The sequence below is a fragment of the Pezoporus wallicus genome, unplaced genomic scaffold (assembly GCF_028554395.1).
Source record: "Pezoporus wallicus isolate ANWC-B61680 ecotype Strahan unplaced genomic scaffold, APGP_CSIRO_Pwel_v1 contig_736, whole genome shotgun sequence".
Taxonomy (NCBI): domain Eukaryota; kingdom Metazoa; phylum Chordata; class Aves; order Psittaciformes; family Psittacidae; genus Pezoporus; species Pezoporus wallicus.
The window spans coordinates 1,108,344-1,122,149 of NW_026639744.1; the positions used below are offsets into that span (position 1 = coordinate 1,108,344).

The 13,806-nt window shown below is 45.6% G+C and overlaps 1 protein-coding gene across 4 annotated transcripts in view; it reads right to left on the reverse strand.

The window, feature by feature from the left end:
• The window catches only part of CACNB4 (calcium voltage-gated channel auxiliary subunit beta 4), a 112,044-nt gene extending 100,221 nt beyond the window's left edge, over window positions 1-11,823 (reverse strand). For all 4 annotated transcript variants that reach the window (XR_008972937.1, XR_008972938.1, XM_057415659.1 and 1 more), the window contains exon 1: window positions 11,604-11,823. Coding sequence is in view for 2 of the 4 variants with exons in the window: in XM_057415659.1 (XP_057271642.1) it covers window positions 11,604-11,810 (207 nt within the window). In the remaining 2 variants the exon portion in view is untranslated. The remainder of the gene's footprint in view (window positions 1-11,603) is intronic.
• Between the last annotated feature and the right edge of the window lie 1,983 nt (window positions 11,824-13,806).

A 13,806-nucleotide genomic window follows, 5' to 3' on the forward strand; every position in this document is an offset into this window, starting at 1 on the left:
TGCCACTCAGCACTGCTGCCACCAACTCTCCCGTCTAACACCCCCAGGTCACACATGTCATATATCCACAGCCATTGTGTTGGAGCAGCTCCTGTTATTGCCTGTGTGATGGAGGCTTTCTCCCCAGGACGCCAACATGTGGGGAGGGGAGAGAGGGAAATGAAGATGCTCCTAATGGCCCAAGATGATCAAAGCCAAAAGAGGAGAATAATATTTAAGCCATAATTGGTACCAGGCAGTTTGAAGATTAATGACTGGCTGGATGTCTAACATACGACCCAACAGATCATTAAGCCCTAAGAAATGCCTAGTGTCGATGTATTTTTTTTTTCACTTTAAGAGAGGAGGGTGGGAACAGACCAGATCTGAAATGTCTCCTAATGGGAAAATCAGTTTCGATTGCTAAGAAGAGATCAGTCAAGGAACAAATGCCCCTCCAGGCAAAGCAGATCAGGCAAACCAGTCTACAGGAAGAACTGAGTTTGGATGAGCTTTCCTTTCAGTCCTCCACATCTTCTGTATTTAAGAAGAAACCATCCCTTTTGTGACTCAGTGTCTATGACCAGTGCTGCGCTGCCGGCTGGCCATGGAGAATCTGCCACTGGAGGGGCTCAGGAGTATCTGACTCGGCATATTAACCAGGGAAGGCAGAGGGAAAGGATCTCCATTTCTAAGTATAACCACTTCGCTTCTGCAGTATTTGTAGATACGTCCTTCATTTCTAAATGTGATCACAAAAACTGCCATAACACACATAGATGCTTTAGCAGAACTTGCAGATGAATTTCAGCAGAATTTTATTTCAGCTAATTCCTAATACAAAACTTCCAGTCATGAACTTCAAGGTACCATAGTGCCACAGCCATAAAAGTGCCATTGTGCCACAGCCATAAAAGGCTCCAAAAACACTTCACAAAAACTGGAGTAGAACATTCATGTGTGATGTCACCACAGAGGTCTTACACAGGACAACATACCACTGAACCCATAGGGTACAAATTCAAGAATAAATCTCACCACAAGAATCTGGGCAAGCAAAATCCAAATCAAAGATATAATTTGTATAATTTGGTTGGAAAACCATAAAGTAATCTACCTTTCTCTTTGTAAAGAGACATGCACCATGGAACAGCTTGGCTTCCTGAAACCATGCCAGAAGTGCCACCTCCTCTTTCAGCACACAGGTAAGTGCCCTTACAAGTCTCTCCTGCCTATGGTAATTCAGGCATACGCTTGGTTTTAGTTCACAAGACCCAGTGTATTCCCACCAAAGAAGTAGTACAGAGCAGTTCTTAATGGAAAGCAGAAGAAACAAAACCAAAGGGCCACATGAAGCACAGTCAGCAATACTGGGAATGTCCCTAAAACACCACGAAGTTGCATTTTCTTCATGAAATGCTTATAATAATAAATAATAATAAATAAATAAAAATATAAACAAACTCTGATAAAGAAGTAATTTTTGTAGGCATTACACAAACAGAATATACTACTTTGCCTGAAAACGCAGACCTCTACAACTTCAGCTGAAAGAAAATTCCCCCCACAAAATAATCACCACAGGAGGAGTGCTTCAGGAGGACACTTCCTCCAGCCCCAATGGGAATTTGATTACAGAGCTGCCCACCACACTGCCTCACCACACTGCCTCTTCTTCCTCCCAGAGAACAAACCACTGGAAATCTTTCTACAGCTGAAATGTGCAAAATTACTGGAATATGACTGAGTAGAAGCTACCAGATTATCCCAATGAAAGGATTATCTTGACTTTCATAGAAACAAGAGTTTTCAAAAGGCGTTTTCAAAATTCTGATCTGTAGCATTTTACTACATTATCTGAATCGGGTTACTAAATCCTGTAAGGGATATCAAAATGCATTAAGTGCACTAACCTAAAGAAATACTGAGGCACAGTGACAGCTCCTGCTGTCTGTACATATTAATGGAAAAATGATGTATTATATAAGCTAGTTAAGCACTAAAATCGTCAGTCCAGAGAATGACCGTCATAAAAAAACAAATGAGAGCAGAAACAGAGTATGAGTAAAACCAAATGAAGATTACAGATAGAATATTGCTTATTCTGTTCAAGGAAAGATGCCATAACCCAGACCCCCAAGCAGCACATAGTCATCAGAACCCAGTGTTCACCAACCACTCTTTCTTACTTAAGGACACTGAATCTCTTACATAGAACAAAAAAGATTTTCCCAAAAACTGTGATACTCATTGCAAAAAGTGTCAAGGAAACAGAGTGCAAAGAGCATTTATTATTAAGAGAGAATGTGACAGGAGTGTAACTACCAAGATGTATTTTTACCCTAGTACTTTAAAGCATTTAACATGCTAAGGGCCAGATCTCATGAAAAAACACATGCAAGTCACTTTGCAAACAGCAGAAAGCACAGAGACTGGTGTGGGACCACTGACCTAAGAGAAGGTCCCTGTGGCAATGCTGACACCAAGACTCGCAAGTGGCATACAGGAACGGCACCCTTTTACAAGCCATGTGATTCGTGAAAGATGATCAAGTCAGTTCACGGCAAAAATACATTTTATTCGTACTCATCACAGGTGACTTGCAGGGACAGAGAACTGGGGCAGAAGGGGATCTCCGTCCCTCCTCCCCATGCTTTAGAAAGCATCCAGTTTTAACAGAGGGGTAGAGGAAGGCATGTAAGACCTGTCTATTAGCCATCCCACTCTGCCCCAAGCCATCAGAGACAGCTGGAGACCTCATCACAAGGCACCAAAAACTAATACAACAGCCAAGAGATATGTTGTTATTCAGACTCTCTAAACACGTTTTTTACATCTTTCATCAACTGTCAAACTATGTGACATCAATTATCAGAATCACTTTCTGATTTTTCTTATTACATACACACATTGAAGACAGCACTGCAAAAGCTGTCTTCAATGGGAGATCTTTTTAACATCTTAAGTGGCTGAAGAAGTTCCCACCTAAATTTTATTTTGCTAGAACTCTGTTTTATTATTTTTTAAAACAGAATTTTGAAGATTATACATGTCAGGTTTTCCCATATAACCCTGAAACCAACAGGAAGGTGGTAAGAAGCTATTTTTTCCAACTCTGTGGGTCTCCAAAGGCCTAAGGATTTTAGGAAAAAGCTATTTCTGTCTCTACGGTATTCTTTTCAAAGCAACAGAACATATTTTAACAAATACAGGTTTGGAGTCCCATGTAATCATCTCTGCTTCCTCCATATTCAGCACAGACAATTGCACTGAGATTGCACTTGACACGAACCATTGGTGTCCATAGAAACTGCATGACAGCAAAGGCAGGCAGTGCCTGTGCCTGGCTTGAACTCTGAAAATCTGCTAAAAAGGCTCTAATCTGAGGGGTTACACTATAATCACACAACTGGAGTTTCACACGATCTGTTACTGTACAGCAAAAGTATTGGGGGTGAAAAACCTCGGTGAGACAGTCAGAAGGTGGCAGGTGATGGGAAGTGCGCACGAAGCTGCCCAGGGTCCCAAGACCTCACTTTAGCACAGGGTTTATCAAGTCATGCAGCACTTCTGCCTCCAGTCTCCCCATCACAGAAAGGGGGACAGTAAGGGCACCTTGCATTAGACTGTTGTAGGCTGTCCATGTTGGTAAAGAGATTTTTTTAATGGTTACCTATTAAGTATTCTGTATTAGGTATTATGCTGGTATTCTAAGTGTTACTGTAATCATGTAAATATTTCATTGTAAAAACACTGAATGAATAAAGAAAATTAATTTTATAGGTCACACTACAAAAATACATTTAAACAAACACCCACAGTATGTACAAAGAGACAGACAGCTCCCAAATACCAGAAATTTTGGGTGAGGGATAGCCAAATCCTATTTTTTATTCGTACCTACGCTGCTTATGCTATTAATATCTGACTTCTCTTTTGTGACTTTAGGCTATTTTAAAAATGAAACCTTGTTACCATGGAGACAATAAGCCGGTCAGCACATCTGCTGAGGAACAGGACATAAAATTTTTAAAGTGAGAATTTCAAAGGCTCCGACTTTTCATGAATCAGTGCCAATAATTCCATCGAATACACATACGAGAGCCTGCTAATTTAGTTAGCTGTCACCTAACAGATTTCTGACAATCTTATTAACTGCTATTGTGCACCAGTACCCACTAGCAGAGACTGCAGCACTATGAGCACCGGCATGCTGAGGAGATGAATCATGTTCCACTTCCATGTGCCACACTGGCCATGCTCATGAAGTGGTAAGGGTGAAACTCATTACAAATATAATCCAGTGAACCTGCCTAAAAGGTTGATAGATCGCTTCAAACAAACAACAACAAAACAATAAGGGGATCTGTATTTTTTTAAAGAATGCAATCATGATCATTATTTGCTTGCAAACACACACACACACACACAAAAATCTCCTTCCTTTTTCTAACAGAACACTAAGCGGGCATGTAATTGAGATTCAATTAGTACATTAAGAAACACTCAATTAAGCTTCCCAGTGACACAGAGATACACAGCTACACTTGCTTTCCAGATGAAGAAATGAACCTCGCAGAAGTCTGCTGGCTTCTTCAAGGTCAGATGAAGTGATGGCAGAATTAAAGAGAGAAACCAACTTTACTACACTTTGTTTTATAATGAACAAATCCATTTAAGTTTCCTTCTACTGTTACTTTGCCCTTATGAAGTTTATCCCCCACCCACCTCTTCTTCCCAGCTGTACAAGGAGAAACCTAATCAAGGCAGGATTTTGAGGCATCTGGGAACAAAGCGACACTGCTGGACAGTACAAGGCAGCTTTCAGGAGGGTAGATGTGCACACACGTATGTGTGACAGCCACATGCCACCAGCTGTTACTCACAGGGAAGGCAAGAACAGGGGATGCGCTCCAAGTTCATCAGCTTCCCAAGGTATATCAGAAGACAAGTCTGGAAAACCTGCCAGGTGCATATCCCATGATTCTGACTTAGTCCACATAGGCAGCATCCCATAGGAAGTTATGGAGAGATGTCATCTAGTCATCATCTAACCGCTGGGCTCACCAGTGCTGAAGCTGCTCAGATGTAGCACCCTCCATCACTGAAACACACGCAGCAGAAGCAGTGTGGTTCTGTTTGACAGCCTTCATCATTTAAGTATTTCTCCTAGTTGCAGCTGTTTTATGAGCCTCACCAAGGGGCACAACAAACCTTCCCTTCCAAACCTACCTGGGCCCATTGGTTGGAAGGTCTCTCTCAAACTGGCAGGAGACAACTCCATGTAAGCTTTCCAACCCATCCATCACAAGCAAATCCCACCACTGTGGCTCAGATCATGCCACTACCAGGCTGTACCACCCAGGACTGCCCATGGGCTCCTGCCAGGACCTGAGTACAGCCCCTACATAGCACACAGCCTGTGCTGGCCCAAGGGATGGCCTCATCCCTATCCTCCAGAAGCAGGCCATCTTCACAAATCACCTCTGTGGTTTGGAAATTAAATCCAGGTCACAATGACATTGGTGGAAACCGCCAACTCCTCCCAAAGCCAAGGAGTAAACGTACTCCATGGTTCTGTACACAAGAGAAAACTGCAAACCAGGCTGAAAGTCAGATGGGTGTAGAGCTACTACAGCACAACACTCCAGGGACATTTACGTCAGTTCAAGGATGCCTTACTTGACCTTATTGATTTAACCTAAATACGTACATTTACAAAGTAAACTATTTTTAAGCACAGTTTAACTTGAGAGATGCAACTGCTGTACTAGCTAACTACACTGACTTAAGAAGAAAGGCAAGTTAAAACAATGTCACTCTACTGTGCAGACAACGCTTATGTTCTTTGGAGAAAGGGCTGAATCTTTTATTCACCTGTCAAATGCTTTAACAGTTTCTAAACGCTGTATAGAGAAAAATAATGATTGAGTCCTGTGGCTAAGGAATAATCATAGTCTATGGCAGTAAATTATATTTTAGAAATTAATGACTCATCATAGAATTGAGCTCATCTGGTAAATTACTAAAATTCTAATCTGCTCCTTTGCTGTATGTATTTTATCAATCTAATCAGCATTTGATTTTGAGAAATGCCTGGTTCATTGCATACCCACATTGGAATGGACCACACTACTCAGCATCATTCACCTCCTCCTGTGTACCAGAAAACCTGTATTATGGAAAACCAAAGTTTCAAAAGTCATCAACTGAGGTCTCATCTCATTCTGAGGAAAATAATTTTAAGACCAAAAAAAAAAAAAAAAAAAAAGAGAAAAAGCAGAATGGAAGGAAGAAATCAAGAAATCTAGAAAGATTGTTAAGAAACGATCACTGAAGCTGCCTATGGACATCACTGGTGAGGAAAGACCAAATGTCAATTCCCCTTAATTCAGACAGTTACTTTACAGGACAGCCAGCAAAAGTATCAGCTACAAAACTCAAACCTGTACTCAAAGCCATGGATTGCTCTTGAAAATACTGGTGCACATCACTAAGCCAACATCTGCCAAAGCCAGTGAGCAGCCTTGTGTGCTTTGCACCTGCAAAGGCACACCTGAGATGGCAACTGGGTGGTTCTATGTCACATGTGCCAATGGAAAGGCTTTCAGGCTTTATAAAACATAAATGAAACTTAGACACCCTTAAAGCTTCCCAAATCTGATTTACAGCCACTTTTGCTTGACTAAACAAGAAGATATCTGAACGCAGATGCCAACATGCAGCTTGCTAAACCGCTTGGTCTTGCAGAAAGAACACTGCAGTCCCATCTCCACACATACACAAAAGCTCTGAAAACAAGGCAATAAACACTTTTGAAGGAGTTGCCTCCTTTTGTCAGAATGTCAGTAGCTTTTAAAAATGCTGTTACAGCTTGAGAGCTGTTCTAATAACAGAAAATGTTTTTTTTTCTTTTCCACTCAATGTCACAGAGGAAAAATGATACTTAAAAGGGGGAAGCACAAGCATTGCTAGAGATGCAACACGAGGTGTAACTATGTCTTAGCAGAAAATTGATTTTAACTTCAACTATTTCTAAGTAAAAGCAGCAGAAAAATCCAAAAATAAACTGCGTATCTCAATATAATTTTATATGAAGTTAAACAAACTTTGACTGAACAGGTATACCCAGTTGTTTCACTTGAAGTCTCTGGCATGAGCTGGAATGAAGTTCCACTGATTACCATGAGTGTTTTAAGATTTTATTACAAGGCCCTGATGCTATCAAAAAGCACATAATTCCATTTCACTTCAATCATGTAAGTTATGGTAACGCTACCCAGCGAGGCAATACAGCACAAGCAGAAAAGTAACAGCCCCATTAGGGAACAGACCAAACCCTCAGTCCAAGACCCAACCACAGTTTTGGTTATGTCTTCAGAAGTGCAGCTACTTGACACCTATTCAAGAAAGGCCACCTCACAGACTCACAGAATCAGCTAGGTTGGAAAAGACCTTTAAGATCATCAAGTCCAACCATTACCTCAGGACTGCCAAGACCACCACAAAACCATGCCACTGAGGACCCCATCTACACAGTTTTGAACGCTTCCAAGGATGGTCATTCCACCTTTCCCTGGAGAGCCTGTTCCAACACCTGATCACCCTTTCTGAAGTAATTTTTCCTAATGTCCAACCTAAACCTCCCCTGCTGCTGCTTGAGGCTGTTATCTCTTGTCCTGTCACCTGTTACTTGGGAGAAGAGACCTTCTTTAAACGAGGAAGGGCATGGTAAGGAAAGACCTAAAATAAGGAGACATTCAATTGGACCTGTACTAAGGGCTGCAGTTTGGACAACAAGATGTGAAATGTATAAACGAGCATGGCCATGGGGAGACACCCAGCTGAGGAGTAGCAAGGAGGAAGAGCAATGGAGCCTGAACCTCCACCTCTGGCAGCACAGGACCCCTACTCAGACCTTTGTCAACCCACCTCCAAGTGTAAATGTCCCTATCTCAGATGCTGACCTTCCCCTGGGGCTCCCCAGTACTATTATGTAGATGGAGACATGTACCATGTGTTATTTTCCCTCCCCAGATTGTATTAGCACATGCATAAAAAGGCTTTAATGACTTCTGGCACACACACCTACATATCTGGAGTTGGTCCCACTAACTCACCTGGGATCACCCACAGTAAAGAGTGGCCACTGCAGGCTTTCTTTTGACAAGAAATGATGCTCTAAGACAACCTTTGGGTGACTGTTCCTCACAGGTCACTTCACTTTTATCAGGAAAATAAATTCCATTAAAAATCAGAGGTAATAAAACTGATACCACCAGAAGTCAAAGGGAAAAAACAAACTGCATATACTCACTAGTCACACCACGTCAAAATAAGCGGTGGAAACACAAAAACATTCCAGGAAAAAGCAATAATGAATTACTATGACAGCATCTTGTAAAATTATAAGCATATGTTTTCAGCTGACCTACTTGTCTTATAATTGACTTCTGTCCCTTAAGGGGTTTCTTAAATATAATTGAGCAGCACCTGCCACGTCAGAGGAACAGTTTTGTACATCCATGCCTTGCTCAAATACTGTACTTAACAGCTTCAGCACCAGGGTTACTCACTGCTTTGGCTGTGCCACTGGAGATAGAGGTGCCGATCCAACAACCAAGAACCTCCTGCACCCCTGGTTATCCTGGGACATGAGTGATCATACTTGCTGAGCAGGCCTTCTTTTTTATACCAGCCCATTGACTTTCAGCACATACTGACCTATTCCCACTTGTACATCACTCTATCCATGTCTTTCAGTGCAGCGTTTCCCACAGCAAAAGGCAATTACGGGCAATTCCCACACTGGCAATGCTGGAACTGGTAGCTCTGCCTGTGCTGACACACATGTGGGACTCTGCCGTGGACTGTCTCTGCTCATCACCATGCCATGTGACAAAAATGTGAATTCAAAAGCTCATCCATACATGATTCCCTTACTAAATTAGACTGACCAACAGACTGAAACCAAACATTAAGTGCAATTTAATGAAAAGTCAAAAGTAAAGAGTTCAAACCTGTGCCTCTCCTGACACAAAAGGAAACCAATGATTAAATTTCCATTGGTATTTTGGACTTGGGCAAGAAGATGGTGCACACCTCTGAATGCATCAGAGATCTGCAAAAGATTTAAAGCCTTTTGGGACATTCATTGCAAATCTTAATGACATAATTTATATGTTTTTAAAGCTGTACCTACAGCGACAGCAATGTTCCTTCAAGTTAATCCCTGCTTTTAGGACTTCTTTTTTTCCACTTATGCTTCTAAAGCTTTATTGCTATTAGGGAAAACTTCATAGGGGAGTAGACGACAGCAACACTCGACAGTTGGCACTGCTCTGCATCCATGGAGCCCAGTTCTCCAAGAAAATCTCTTTCTCCAAGAAAAACCACTAACCACAAAGGCTGAGAAAACTCTCTCATTCTAGTACCAAAGGAGCAGCAGAAACACCATTGTGCAAAGGAAGTGTTCTCCTGAGAAGCTGAATCACACATGGTGAGGAGTATCGCATGAAGTCCAAGTGAAGGATCAGCGAGACCCTCACCCCAGCATGTCTCCAGCTCAGCCCCACCATGGTCTCACCCAGCAAGGGCTGGGGAAACAGAGTCCCAGGGCTGGCTTTGTTGCTCTGCTCACACAATTTAATAGAATCTTCTCACCAATCTCCTAACGGGAGCTACCGCACTTGCCTGTTTAAAAGGTCTTAAGGCGGTTACCTCTGAAAGTGACAAGTTTGTGTTATCCCACCCTTCTCTTGTGGGATAAGCATGTTCTGATACGAATTGATTTGTTTTGCTGTATAATGGAACATGGAACTGAAGTTACATTGCTGTCCTAGCTTCAGCCGACACAGTATCATCCTCTGCCAGAGCAGAACAGAAAGATGCTGGCGGAGAAAGAGCCCCGATGCTGGTGCTGGTGTGGATACTCTGCTGGGCCCCTCGGCTGCCATGCAGTGTGACCCACTGGTCTGCAATCATGATGGAAGGAAAACCATCTCACTACCCAATTTTCCTATTATTATTATTTGGCAGTGCCCCACAAACTGTCACTGAAGGTAAAGAAGTCCCTTAGGAAAGTGAGACAGGAATAAAAGCAAGCTCCCCATATTCCCCCAAAAAAGACAGGACAAGTGCAGCGTTTGCACAGCACAGCATGTCCCGAGACATGAGCCAGAATAAAAGCACAAAGCGCAGGAAACGTTCTGCATACGAACGAGGTGTGTGATGGGACCGTGTACCGCAGCTGCGCCTGTGTCAGGAGCCAGGCTCTTCCCGCAAGCACTTCCGCCTGCAAGGCTTTCAAAATCCCACGTTGTGCCCTTGCTCCCTCCCTCAGACAGCCAGTGCTCTGGTGGCACCCATCACCCTCTGCCTGTCTAACCACAAGCCCTCAGTTTCCATGTGAGCACAGCACGAAACCCACCTCTTGAAACAACACTTCTGACAAGCTGAAGGATTCTCCAGGACATCTCCAAGAAGGGCCCACAGCCGCCTGCAACAATCTCCTCCCACCACCACACGGGCTAAAACTCCCTTTATATTTGTTTGTCCTTGTTTCAACCCATGGCTGAGATCACATTAAACGTCAGATTCATGCTGCGACTCTCACATGTCATTCTCCCGGTGCTGGGAACGGGGACTGCCAGCCCGGCACGGCTGCGGTTCTGCTCTGGGCTGGAGTGGTGACAAGGAGACATCACAGAGCAAAATAAAACTTCCCTGTGTTATTTATCTCTCTTTCTCGTTCCCCGGGCAGACCAACCTCGCAGCTTCCATGTCCTGAGCAAAATACGCTTCCACACGAGAGGCGTCCCCGAATTTGTCAAGGGCCCAGTTACGCTTTCCTTGCGCTTCCTTAAATTTCTACCAAAGTCACTGAGGAACCGGGGGGAGGGGGAAGTGGCTGGATACAGGCTTGTGCACCAAGACATGCTCTACCGCCTATACTTTTAAAGCAAATTCATAGTATGCACTCTAAGCAACATCTCTTAAGTGAAAAAGTGCTGCTTTGGGGAGACTCGGGATGTTAGTCTTTGTTTGCCCGAGGGACAGCTGGCAGGGCTGGAAATGGAGAAGGAAAGGGTAACGACTATTAACAGGAGGTTCATCTAGATCGCTAATGCTGCTCCTGCAGCGCCAGGGGAAGCCGGGCTGATATATAATTAGCACCAACAAGCCCGAAGCCCCAAACCGAGATGCTCTTGACACCTTTACAATCACCTTTTTCCAGAAACCCTTAAGCCGGAGGATCACTCCTCAGCTTCTGTTCTTCACGGAAAGTGTGTTTCTTGCCCTCAATGTTTTAACTAGAAAATCAGCCCAACGTGTAAACTGCAGCTTGGGAACCGAAGGCAAACACGATACGCGCATTTACCAGGATAAATCGTGCCTTCAGTCAGATATTTTAGGCCCCTCTCCTCATTCCGGAGCAATCCGGCTTTACAGTTTTAAGCCCAGCTCCGACCGGTGCCGGTCCCCGGGCGCAACGGCGACCAGCAGCGATCCCAACTTGTACGGTCCGCGGAGCCGGAGCATCACAGGGCAGCGGCGCCGAGACCCACAGGACGAGGTGGCTCCTGAAGCCAAGCCCGTTCGCCCCCCCCCCCCCCGCCCCTTACCTGCCGCAGGATGAAGCTGGTGGAGGTGGTGCTGCCGTCGGAGCGCTTCAGCCGGCTGCGCCGCGTCGCCGTGCCCCTCGTTACCTGCCCCGGGGGAGGCCAAGACATCAAGGTCGCGTCGCCGGCACCGCGCCCGCCACCGGAGCCGCGCCCGCCCACCCCGCCCGCCCTCCCCCGCGGCCCCCGGGCTGCACCCACCGCGGCCATGGCTGCCAGGATCCGCGGCTCCCTCAGACCCGGACCCGGCCCGCGGCACCTGAGCACAGCCGGGCTGCTGCCGCCGAGCGCGGCCGCGGCGGGAAGCGCGAGGGCGGGCGCGGGGGGGCCGGGGCGGTGTCGGGGCGGGGCCGCGACACGCGTGTCCCCCCGCGCGGGCGCCGGGGCGGGGAGCAGCCGCCACACGCGAGTGCCCGCCTGGGGAAGCCCGCCCCGCAGGCGGGTTGCGGTGCAGCCGCCCGGCGTGGTCCGGCTCGGCGGTGAGCGGCGGTGTCACCGCCCAGGGAGCTGGGGCCGGGGCCCCCGGCGGGGAGCACGGGTGGCTGCGCGCCGGAGCAACCGCACGCTCAGCAACACCAGTGACCCTCATGCTGCGCCCAGCTGCTCTCTGCACCGACGGCCCCTGTCACCCACCCCGGCTCTCTGCGGCCTCACAGTGAAGATGAATGGGCCCAGCTTGACCTCCTCAAGCTGAAAGTGAGCCACATCTGCCACGACCATGTAAGCCGCAGTGCAAGCCATCACTGTGTAAAGCAACACTCTAGCTATTGATCAGAATTGATTTGTATCAACTACCAGCCATGAGGACAGAGGAAAAAAATGATAAACCAGGAAATTAAGGGATTTGCTTGAAGTTAAAGAGGAAATCTGGGGAAGAATTTGAAGCAGGATGTGGATTTCCAGCTTCCCATTCCTGCACTTTACCTACAAGCACATTACACCTCCCACCACGAGTTAGAGGGGAAACATGTGCACTGAACTGACCTCACTTTTACACCAGAAAGCTGTGAACACACACACACACTCCTAATCTCCTCTGGTGACGCTCCAAAGCACAACAGTGCAACCGTTCCTGCCTCACTACAAACTGTGTACTTCTTTTTTTAATTCATTGGATGGAATTAGGCAGCCCGGTTTCTTTATCAGAGATGAATGTGGGCCATGAGTGCTGTAGTCTAAATTAAGACTATTTTAAAACGCAGTTTAATCATTAAATCCGTACTTGGAAGGGTACTTTGCTTCAGCCTTCATGTAACACAGTACCCAGCCAATTTCCCAAGTTCAGGTACTGGCCAGAACCCCACACCCCCTTGCCTCACTTCATAGAATCATAGGATCATCTGGTCCAACTATTCATGACCTAGACAAGATGGCCCAAGACCCTGTCCAGCCAAATCTTAATAGTGTCCAATGCTAAGGAGTACACCACTTCCCTGGGGAGATTGTTCTCAGCATGAAACATCAGTGAGACACAGCATTAAGGTTGAGATTCAAAAGGAAAACTAAACCAGTATTTGTCGCATAGGCTTCAGCTTCATAAGAACTGTCTAAGATTGAGGTTTACAGCCTGAAGTGACCCGAAATGAACCCACCAGGGTGAGTAACATGGCTGTAAATAAGTGCTGAAATGCAGCATAAATAAATTGTATGCCTCAGTAAAGGTGTTCGCAAGCAGGTTCTGTTGTCCAGTCACAGCAGTAGCAGAAGGTACCTTTAAAGCACAAGGATTTACTCCTTTTTGGCAGGACTCAGAAATTTCTTCAGCCTTTGTGAAAACCTACAGCAAAACTGTAAGCAATCATGGCTCTCACTTAAGATGTAGAATACAATCAGCTTTAAAAGCACAGTGTATTTGCTTTCCTTATTGTTTCTGGTGAAGTATATTATCACTTCACATAGGATTATTACCTTCAGTTCCCCAGCAGTTAACACCCAGCATAGAGCAGTGTTTTCTTGCTAACCTGATCCCGGCTGATGGGCAAGCTATAGGCGATGGACAGAGCCCTGGTTCCCCAGCAGAAGTGCTTCTCACCAGCAGTTAACCGCAGCACAGCTGTGAAATACCAGTCCTTCCAGAGCAGTGTGAGGGAACACACCGAGCTGGAGGTAGCTGGGCTGGCAGCCGAGCCTGCAGTGCCAGCCCAGGATGCGCACCCATAGGGGAGTAGGGTTAAGGGAGCAGGGAAGAGGAGGAGAGAGGGCTGCA